General features: G+C 38.3%; 1 protein-coding gene across 1 annotated transcript in view; it reads right to left on the bottom strand.

Moving 5' to 3' along the window:
• Nucleotides 1-5,525: 5,525 nt before the first annotated feature.
• KDSR (3-ketodihydrosphingosine reductase) overlaps nt 5,526-11,795 on the bottom strand; it is a 47,055-nt gene continuing 40,785 nt past the window's right edge. The window contains exon 10 of the mRNA XM_084619730.1: nt 5,526-11,513. Coding sequence (XP_084475856.1) covers nt 11,394-11,513 — 120 coding nt within the window. The 3' untranslated portion in view covers nt 5,526-11,393. The remainder of the gene's footprint in view (nt 11,514-11,795) is intronic.

Genomic DNA, 11,795 nt, shown 5'->3' with positions numbered 1-11,795 from the left:
AGTCTCTGTCTTTATTATGTTTTACAATTATTACCCTTACCCCAATGAGATGAATGAAACACAAAGTATGGGAGTTCATACCTCTTGTAGGCATGTTTCATCTGCAGACTCAGGGAAATATCACTGTATTAATTCACACTTCACATTTAGAAGATTTTCTTTGCAATGATGAGGGCCAAATTTTGTTTTAATCACACTGGGTTTTGGAAAATGTGACTATAGCAAGCAGACTACATAAATACATCAGAGTAAATACAGGTACATGCATGAGCCAGGTGTTTGACACAGCTGCCCTATAGGATGAAGGAGGTTCAGTGCAATATACAGTAGAGGTCAATACACTTGGGGAATGAGCAGGATTTATGGTAAATGCTGACAAATGAGAGGTAGTGCAAGTATTCAGTGGTAGGCACAGATTGCTTAAGTGGAAAGACTTGGAACTTGATTACTTTGGGTTACACTTTACCCTTAAATTGGACTAAAACGTAATTTAAATATGGCACTATTAGTTTTGATTTTTTTTAAAAAACCTCAATTCTGCTTTATAGGACAGACTTACTGAAAGTTTGTTCTGACAAGAATCCTGTTTATCATTCATTCCATGATATCTCTTTAAGTGGTGGAATGTAATAAATGATTCTGTCCATTGGTTAGCAAATTCAGCCAGCCCAAGGTGGTTAGTTGGAGTGTATGAGGCTTCTAGACTTTTTAATATTCTAGCTCTAGCAGTTCATGAGAATACTGGTTGCTGACTGGAAGTGAAGTGTGTGGGAGCCAATAGTAATCAGCATTATCTGTTAAAACACAAACATCACCAAGCTGAGTTGGCTATAGGCTTTCTAAGCAGCTTCACCTACTGGCATTGCAAATTGCAGAACATGTCTCTGTTCCATATTTGCAGGCACTCTTGGTGGCATTTTCCCCCATTAGTATCTTTATTCCATCTACTGATGAAATGTGGGTATTCCTTCACATCAGTTTCAATTACTATTCCCTATGGTTAGACATTAATCCTTATTTCACTGTCTATTAATCTTAGTGATTCTGTCACAGAGCATTGTAATTGCAGATATTGATGGGGGGAATGTAAGGGAAGGGAAATAATATTTAGTTTTGACCTCCACATAAGACATCATACTTTCACTGCCAAGCAATTGGTTCATTGGCCTGATTTTGGCCACATCTCAGTCTTTTAAGTCCCACAGAATTCTGGATTACCCACAATTGAGGACAATGGGGATGGACATGAAGAAGGTCTGTTTGAAACCTTATGGGAGATCTCTAGAGTCACTCTTTTAAATTAATAACTGTAGATATTAGAGGGTCTCTACTACTTTGGTATCCACGCGACTACATTCAGTCCCACATCAGCGCATTCTGATTGCTGTCTTTGAGGTCAATACTCATCTTAACTTCAATGCATCCAATTTACTAGTCATGTCAGGTGACACACCTGAAAGTATAATAAAGCTGGGAGAGAGGGTGGTCTCTTCTTTTCTTGAATAAGATTGAGATAGCTGTTGCCTACCTTGCAATTGTTTATATGAAACCATAATTGGAATTGAATTACTCATACACCTTACTGGATTCTAAATTAACTATCAACTCAGGAAAGAGATCTGGGCTTTGTTTGCACACTGAAGACTTCTGCTCAGTGTGCGGCAATGTCAAGAAAGCAAACTGAATTTTAGGATACATATATAGAATAATAGAGAATATATACTATTATATAAATCAGCAATCTCATCTAGAATATCATATTCAGTTCTGGTGAATCCATCTAATATATATATATAGAGAGAGAGAGAGAGAGAGAGAGCGGGGGTTCAGTGACAGGCAAGGAGAATGACAAATTCTTATGTGAAGAGTGAAAAAATTAAGAAAGTTGTACCGGCAGAAGTTCTGTCAGTATAATGCTAGCAACAAAAGTATTTTGGTGGAGCGCATTCACGCTTGACTGCTTGTGCTGATGCATTGTGTCCACATGCCACCAAAACGCATTAATGAAAAGCATTTTCCACTGTTTGTAGGCATTACAGTGTCCTCCACATTACCTTCAGATACGCTGCTTTGTTAGAAATTGTCATTGTGTGTTGCGGGCCTCTCAGGGAATTGTGGGTGCATGGGGTGAAGAGTCCACATTTCCTTCTGTTCTCTCAGCTGCTGTTGCACACCATTTATGAACTGTCTGCTGCAACCATAGATGTGGCACAGAGGAACATAGCTCTGTTCTCTATTATAAGGACAGGCAATAGCAAGCCTTGTAGCACAAAAACAACAAAATGAGTTTTCCTTGCAGTGCAGAAGCCGTGGCAATTGCATATGGAAGCATGCAACTCAGACTGTTATTGAATGGTAGGAAATCAATATAATGTTGGAAAAATCAAGTCGGGTCAGTCATCAGCAAGGTATGCAAAGCAGTAGCGTGTCCTGCTGCTCAGATTAATCAGGCTAGGCAATGTGCAGGAAATAGTTGTAATGGAACGTTACTCTGTATTACACTGTTCAGCCATGATGTGGCACTGTGTGTAAAATACCTTATTTAAATGAACCTCAGCCATAGTTGGCAGAGCATCAGATGATGAACACAGCTGGTATGTATAAGCCAGTGCTGTGACTGGTCCATATCTGGTAAAGAAGAGCATGACAATCAATGGATTCAGTGAGCTGGACTTCCCAAACTGTGCTGTGGCAATAGCACAATGGGCTCCTGATCTATTGGGTTTCTATGCACTATAGTAATACAGAATGTCCCCATTCTGTGTACTCCTCCATCCCCAGACTCTGGGGTACTTCCTGATGGTTATGTTGGCCTTTTTGTATATCACTATGGTTCCATACCTGACCAATACTGTCTGCTCTGGAAAAGTCCACACTACATGCGTTTTTAGAAAGGCTGCATTACTTCCCAAGCTGAAAGCACGCTCCCCCTCCTTTTAGTTGACATGCATAGAAACCCCATTGTGGTTCTTGGTAACACTGCCTAGCCTTTATTTTCCTGGCTCACACACTGGTAGACCTTTCCATGCTTCTGTGCTGCTTAAGTAGCGCCTGGAGCAATTGCAGAATGACCATGGAGTGGGCCATTGGGAGACTGGAGGGCAGGTGGAGTGTTCTGTAAGATCACAACCTCAGTGAGGAAAACCTTCCTTGCAATGTAGTATCTGTGAGACCAAGAATGAGCCCCTGTTTTTAGGATGGATGTGTGAGGTGGACAGGCTCTCTGCTCAATTCAAACAGCCTGAAAGTGATGGCCCCAGAGGTCCTGACAGGGGGTCATGGGAATGTGTCTTACCATGGTGGTCTGGCCTATGCATCTCTGACTCAGTGTCCATCCAAAGCTTAAATATTACTTGCTGAAATAATTGTGACAGGGTGCCTACAAACTGGAAAATTGTGCTTAAAAGTTAACAGGCTGTTCTGCCAGTAGCCCATGGCACCATAAGTGCATTTTGGTGATTGTGCCTAGTGGTGTTTGCTTGGCTCTGTGTTGTCCCCACCCATGCTGCACCATGATTTTTAACATTCAGTGTGTCTCCTTTCTGTGCCAGCTGTAACCCGCACGCATGCTATGTGCGTGCACAGTACATGCTGTCTTTTCAAAGTCAATACAACGCCTCTGGCTCAGTGATTGCAATGCTACAGTGACTGTAGAAGGAAATGTTTATTGTGTGATCTTGAATTTGTAAACTGAAGTGTAGCACGTTTCTATTCATGATTTATGGTGTCTTGCCAAGCTACATGTAGTGCCTTAAAAGCACTGCTATTAAACAACCATGTAAGCACATACGTGTGTTCCCCTATGGTGTCAACTGCATTAAACCAATTATTAGTGTTGCCTCAGTTGAGTTGCTATGCACTTGCTTAGTGCTAATACTGATGCAGTTAGGGCCTCTGCAATAAAAAAAAAGCAGCTGTTTAAATTTTTTTTTTCCCTGCACAGACAACAGGATGGGGGAAAGGAAGGTTTTAGTATAAGGTGGGTACGAGATCTGGGTTCACGCTTGCCTCCTAATGTCAACAGGGGACAGGTTGACGTTTGTGTGTGACGTGAGAGCACGCATCACAGAGTATGTTCCGACTTATTGGGGAGAAAGAGGATAGTGGTAGATACCACCTCTCCCACAGCAAAGCCAACATACAGAAGTATATTTGCCAAGAGTTTGGGCTTACAACATGGTTTATTTAAGGGGCATTAATGATCACTTCCACCTACCAAAGTCTCTCTCCTCTAGGGATAACATGTGCTAACATGAGACATTCACAATGAGAGGCAGGGATCCAGCTGCATCCTATGCCAAACACCTCCTCCTCATCCACCTCACTGGGGAAGAAGAGTGCCTTCCTCCCCTTCAGATATACTGTGTACAGAGTAATTACAGAGATGGTGGTTGGGTCCCTGCAGCATTGTTCATATAACATTGAACTTGGTATAAAAGATGTAGGTGACTCTCGAACTCATCATTCTCCCTCACCTTTTGGTGCCCGTGTTTCAGTTCCGTTCATGCCATCTTGGGCTTCCTTGCTGGGATATCAGGGTTCTGCCATCTCCTTCTAGTTGCTATATTCTTATATCTCAGGGAATACCCTAGTTGGGCCTGGACACACTTCTCTCCCCTCACCTGTACAAGGAAAACAAACACTGCTCCAGACTAGGAAGCAGCACAAGAGTAAGGAGCCATGTTTGCAGCAAAAATGTAGCAGGTAACAGGAACTGATGTGGTTGTGAAGACCAGGCTGGGCATTAAAGGAGGTGGACTACTGCTCCCTGTGAGACCTGTGCAACAGAGTTCAAAAGTGCTACCCAACTGCTCACTCTGGAAGGACTGAACGATGGAGGATTGATTATACCAGTACACATATGCCCATAGTACCACTGTACCAACAACAATGGGAAACTATGGTGGAAGTGGAGAGTTTTCTTGATACGAGACAAAATTAAGTGGCATCAATTTTATTTATGTTTTAAAATATTTTTTATATTTTTATACCTACCAAGTTATTTTGGTAATTGCTATAAGTTTTGTGCGGTTTTTTTTTTCGTGTGTGTTTTGGCAATCTAGAAGTCAAATTTATTAATACTCCCCTTACTACTGCTGCTATCCTGAAACACTTGAATATTGAAAAGGAAATAGATCAATACTTAATCACCACTTAGGGTTCTTGCATCAAGAAATTAAACGCTCCAGTTCATTTAATGGGCCACACAAACCAACAATTTCAAACCTGGCTGCCTAAAGTTAGGCTCTTAAATATACATAGGCTGATTTTCAAAGGTGATGAGTATCCGCATTGCCTAGGACTACAGAGGAATTCATGGATGTGCAGGGCTTCAAGTCAGGCCATAGATTTAAATGCCTAGATATGGAGTTAAGAATCTAACTTCAAACAGGCAAGGTTGAAAGTTTTGGCCACAATCTTGCCTGTGAGCAGAGCTAGTGTAATACTGCCTACATATGGACAGGTTTCAGAGTAGCAGCCGTGTTAGTTTGTATCCGCAAAAAGAAAAGGAGGACTTGTGGCACTTAAGAGACTAACCAATTTATTTGAGCATAAGCTTTCGTGAGCTACAGCTCACTTCATCGGATGCAGAAAGTGGAAAGTACAGTGAGGAGATTTTATATATACACACAGACCATGAAAAAATATACATTTGGAAACGTACTGGAAATGGCCCACCTTGATTATCACTTCAGAAGGTTTTCTCTCCCCCCACTCCACTCTCCTGCTGGTAATAGCTCATCTTAAGTGATCACTCTCCTTACAATGTATATTTTTTCATACGCTATCGTAGTGTAGGGTTTAATAAATCTCAAAAAGTTGCATAAAAATATAAATTTTGCCCTAGATTTTGGCATACAATGAGCTCAGTGTAATCTCACTTCTAGTCTTACCCCACATGTTCTTTTAAGTAAAAAGAATGATATTTTATGTTTCAGTTCTCTCTAAAACAAAGGGGATGCGTAGCTATTAGAAACTCCCTTTTGGTTAGAGAGCCATGAAGAACATATGCCTTGTTTAACCAGTTCTTCCAGATTTCTTGTAACATCAGCATACATCTCTGTTATGGACAAGTTATCAAGAGCAGATCTCTTAAATTCATTCAGGTCTTACTCTCATTAATGCTATTAAGTCTTTTCCATTTGATATAATCCTCACTAATTTATTTTGGGAATTAGCATATTTCAATATTAACCCTAACACCAGTATTATAAGCCCATATTATCCTCAGCTCTACTCCTAGAATTTCTATGTACATAAAAATAAATAATTACGTACTGACTATTCATTGTTTTAATCAGTACCCATTATGGCAACATAGAAGGAGCTTCACAATTAGAAATTTAAAGGTTTAAAAACAACAAGGGAATTTCCCTACCAACAAAATACAAAGATGTGGTCTCAGCTCATTCTACCCAATTCTTCAGTGTCTTGGCATTGTGGAGCTTTTTGTCCTTATTTGTTAGGTTTCACCAGCTGCCAATGCTTCATTGTTACTTCTTGCTATCCTATGTCCTAGTCTTATGCTAGAGCTTGGTATCAATTTCAGGATTTTTCTCCCTAAATATAAGACAGTATCTGAAAGGCTAGAATGAAATTCCCAGCAGTAAAGGATCATGGAACCTTTCAAGACCCTTTTTATTTAAACTACCTCAAAGTACCGAGGGTGTAGGCAGAGAGATTTTTATAAATTTATATTGCTTCCTAGAAAAAAGAGACTTTAGTCGGTTCTCCAGCTTTTCTCACGGTGGCCTCTTTCTGGTGATAGCAGTACAGCCTCACTATGAAGTCTCTTGCCATTGCTAACCTTGGGAGAGGATAGAACAATGTCACTTACAATCTCATCTGCTCTCTGCCAGTCAAACTCAATGGGATTATCAAAGAACCACCTTTAATTTCCATTGCTCTTTTTCGTAAATCCAGTTTTGCTTTGGCCTGCTACTTTGATGATCAGTTCCAACTGCAGTGTTTTCCTGCTCCTGTCTCCGTGATAGACTTGAAAGGTGGAGAGTTTCCAACTTCTTAATTCCCAAATATTTACAATAATAAAAAAAATATCAGTCCTCATGGCTTTAAAACTCTGCCAAGCAATTTATCTTTTGTTAGCATGTTCTTTTCCCAATCCAGGCTTGCTTTGGGTATCCTGGTAGCCACGTTGTCTTCTCCACTTGCAGGTGAGAAGCTCTGAGTTCACAAGAGTAGGTTTTTTTTTTGAAAAGCAACTTCTCAAATTTTGAATTTATTTCAGGAGTAGGTAAAAGAAGGCTTACTTTTTGTAGAAGGGAATTTTTCTCTTGGAAAATCAGCCAAGGCAATCCTAACCCATAGATATCACATTCTACAATTTGCTTTAATTTATATTAAGGTAAAAAAAAACCTAACAACAAACAAACCTCAATTCTCAAGCTTTCTAAATCAGGAAGAGAGCAAACTTTCCCTATCAGGATTCACCAGTATTAGAAAGTTGCATAAAATATTCAGCAAACCATGATGCTAGCATTATCCTCTGCATCTGTGCCAAGTTTCAGTGAATAGGCATTCATATGCCCCTGCTAACTGGATCTCCATGTCAGATCAGGGCTATTGAATGCTTTACAACTTTGGTGAATGAGGAAGTATTAGTTTATAATAAGACTGATAACATGGAAGGCTTTCTTGCACTTAGAATGTTCACGGCTACGATGCAAATTTTACTTTAAAAAGTTTTCCTTCAAAATTTGCTCCTAAAATAAACACCTCTGTTACTGTAAGTTCAGTTACAATAAAAGTTTTATACACACACTGAAAAGATGACAATCGATTTCCAAAGTTTGAGTGCAAATCTAACAACTACAAAAACTTGTAAGACAGCCTTAGGTGTTTTTTTTTTTAAATATGAAGAGACTTAAATTTAGAACTTCAGAATAAGCATTTCTGTTCCTCCATTTATTTTGAGGAATACAAAACATGAAAATTAGTTTACAGTTCTGGCACAAAAGCTTTTGAAGCAATAAACTGGAGATGGGATAGGTTTTAAAAACAGCCATATACATTGTTACCATTTAAAAGTGCCTAGTGTTTCACAGCAAACATGTAACTTCTTTCTTAGTAAATATTAAACCTACCTAAATTGCACATAAACCAGAATTTTAGTAAGAAAGTATACTGTATAAGTCTAACATTAAAGCAGTAACTAGAAACTAAATGAATGTAAGAGAAACCTTTTGGCTCAACTATCAAAACTTAAATTGGAATGTTTAAAAGAATTCAAAAAAAGGCATAACATTTGAGTTTGGTTATAGCATTGATTACATATTGTTAATTTGACAAAAGAGTGGTAAAAAGTGTTTTGTTTTAAATTCTTCAGAGATCTGTGACTCTACTGAAAAAAAAATTAGATGCAACTATCTTAAATTTAGCTGACAACAATCTGTAGGCTATCAGTCATCTTTTCCACAAGATTACACAGCATTCTTGTTTTTAGCTCTCTCCCAATGTTTACAGCTTTATGCTAAAGCCTTATTAGAATCCCTTAGCTCTGATTATTTCCAGATTAGGTGGCTTTGACAAAAGTACTGAACAACTGCAGAATCCTAATGTATATGAAAGTCTATCAATTAGTTAACTAAATGCACTAGCTTGCACCAACAAAACTAGGACATTTAAAGATCAAATTCTTTAGTTACCTGGTTCACACTACTAAAATAGATATAGGGTTCAATCTGAAAAGCCTTACTTAGTTATAGTATGCTGTAGCCTATGCTGTAATGGAGATGCAGACTACAGTGATGGAAGGGTTTCTTTCACTACTCCACCTCTCCAAACAATGACAGCTAGATTGATGGAAGCATTCTTAGATTTATCTACACTTAGGGATTAAGTTGGCATAACTACAAACACTCAGGGATGTGGATTTTTCACACCTCTGTTTGTCGACCTAAGTTTTAAGTGTAGACTAGGCCATATAGTCAAAGGGACTACTTACAACGTGCAAAGTTAAGCAAATGCACATCTCTCTGCAGGATTTGGGCCACGGTATGTTAAATTAATTCAGTAGTCTTATCTAAGCACAAACTTTAAGAGCAAGCACCAGCCTTAATTTGGAGTCTTCAACCAGCACTTTCAAAACTAGCTAGTGACTGGCTACTCAGTTTACGGTACTTTAAACAGGGCCCAATTTTCAGTTTGGGTACTCAGCACTTTCTGAAAGAACAGTCCTTAAGACTTAAAAGTTCAGCACCCAGAAATTGAGGCACCCAGAGTTTCTAGTTGCTTTTGAAATCTTGGCATTCAGGCTTTTGATGTAAGTCAGAAACTTGAGGTTATTTTTAGCATTTTGACAGAAATACTAACTCATTGACTTGGTATCTGTTTTGAACACTTTTATTTAATCTTATTCTTGATTTATATCAAGGCTTGATATAATATACACACTAGTAAGATAGATCAGGTCCTGAGAGAATGGGCTGTGATGACTTTCAATAAACAAATCAAACAATGACTGTGGATGCTATTGTAAATACTCCATAATACACAATCCATAAAAAACAGCACAGAGCAACTAATGTATATGCAAAATAGCTTCTTTGGCTGTGAAACTCAGCTGTTTAGAATTGTAAGGGATGCCCACTATGCTCAAATCTATGCATTCTTCTGATAATTAGAGGCATGCAAATTTTACATGTTTAAAGAGGCACTCTGGTAGGTTGGCCCCCAAACTTAGGCTTTGTGAAGAGCATTATAAAGCCTCGTATAAACACTCAATCTCTCAATGAGAAACTGTTTAGACTGTCAGTTTGAATACTCCCCTAATAGGGTTTACAGAGCAACCCTGCAGCACTGTGCTAGTGCAAAAAACCCAATAAGTTAAACTGACTAACTGCACTGGGGTGAGGGGGGAATAGTATAAGTCATGAGTTACATTTTGAAATTATTCCAGTTAATAATGCAAGATAAGAAAAGATATTTTAGCATATAGCGTCCCATTAAACCATTCCTTAGATGAGGGATATAGAAGACTAAGTAACAGTATCAATTTCACCCAATATTTGATTAAAAGTTATTCCTGTGGAGGAAGTGAGAAGGACAAATTTTACCAGCCAAGTTTTAAACTTTAAAATATGGATTGAGACTAGAAAAGCCTGACATCTAAAAATGTAGGAGTGTGAACAAATATGAAAGATACAGATTTTGCAAAAGAAGACTCTCAGGCACTTACTGTAGTCGTCCAACTGAACAATATATCACAATCTCTTTATGCTATCATTGTTATGAACTAAGCATTTTCAGTGTTTGACACTTAAAACTGCTAGAAAGTATTGGGTTCAGTGCAGTCTGGCACAGGGGTGAAGCAGTCTTGATTCATATGTGCATCTAATAAAAACCAAAACAGTGGAGTGTCTTTTTAAACCAGACCGTGTCATCCTAACAAATATACTCACATCCAGGAATAAATTAACCTGGAATGCCATTTTGATCCTCCTGAAAGCTACATTCCTGCTACTGGAAGAGCCTAACATTTTAAATTAACATTTTAATTACAAATGATTCTATAAACTATTTGTTTGGCTCATCATTTGCAGTTTTTAAAAGTGTGCATAATGGCAATATTATGCTACCTTTCTCTCCTCAGCTCAACTGACAGATAAAAGGGGTAAATTAGAAGATTATACATCAATTTAGAATTAGATTGTGGCTTTCAGCAATTTTAACTACTTGCTGTTCTAATGGTTTGATTTGTTTAGAAGGTATTTCAGAAGGCCAAAAAAATATTTCCCAGCATTTCTCAGTGGAGAATGGGTTCTTCATTTCCCTTTAGAAGAGTATGCAACTACTAAAGCATACCCCAACTACTCCCACACTGAGAAGCTTTGGATCATATAGGTACAGTTCTCCCACCTAAAGATCCCACAGCCATAGTAGTGCATGATGAAAGCCACGGATAAGTCTGTCTGACAATGGGGAAAGTAATCAGAACATTCAAAGTTAAATATGGTTGTGTAAATCTATTAGGAGCCTAAACTCCCTCTTCAAGGAGAGTTCAAACTTCTTAGGTTCAATGTGTGATGGTACTTACCCTTATCCTTATCTCTGATCACACCATCAAAGAAAGAAAACCTAAGTATTTGTCCAGAATTACCAGCAAATAACCCACTTCGAAATTTTACTCTTCACACTTACAGTCTCTAGATTCACAAATGTTTCTCCAACTCAAACCACTGAAAAAAACTAGTCTTCATTCATACTTTTGCATAGTTTTGGTATTTCCTGGGGTTGTACTTTTCTTCTCTCTTTCACTTCCATTTCATCTGTCACATATCAAAGCCTTTAAATGAAAGTCTTCAGGTGAGAAACAGTCCCATTTAGCAGCCAGCTGTCCAAGATTAACATTCTTCTGATTCAGTGAGTAAAGATTATTTAGTTTTATCTGTACTTTCAGATTTTTCCCTTTGTATCATGCAGCGACGAACTATGCTGTCAAAACTTCCTAGGTAAAACAAGCCAATGATGCGAAAAATGCCCATGCAAACAACCTGCAACCAGAGAGAAAAAGAACTTAGAGCTATCTCAACATGTTTTTTTTTTTTTTTTATTATAGTCTACACAATATGATTGTTTTTACTTAATAAGCAAACAGCCTCATGCAGGTAAGTAATTTAAATTCAGTGAATGAATAAACGTTTACTGGAGACTTGCCTTGGACAAATTAATTAACTTACCTGTGCCACAAATTCAATATCTGTACAATATTCTCTCACCTCACTGAGGTGAAGGATCAAGGTTTGTAAAGTACTTGAAAATGTAAATTATGACTA

This window comes from Lepidochelys olivacea (genome assembly GCF_965140295.1).
Source record: "Lepidochelys olivacea isolate rLepOli2 genome assembly, chromosome: 2".
In the NCBI taxonomy this organism is placed as follows: Eukaryota; Metazoa; Chordata; order Testudines; family Cheloniidae; genus Lepidochelys; species Lepidochelys olivacea.
Note: the sequence above shows the minus strand (reverse complement) of the source record. Positions and strands in the feature narration are given on the sequence as shown.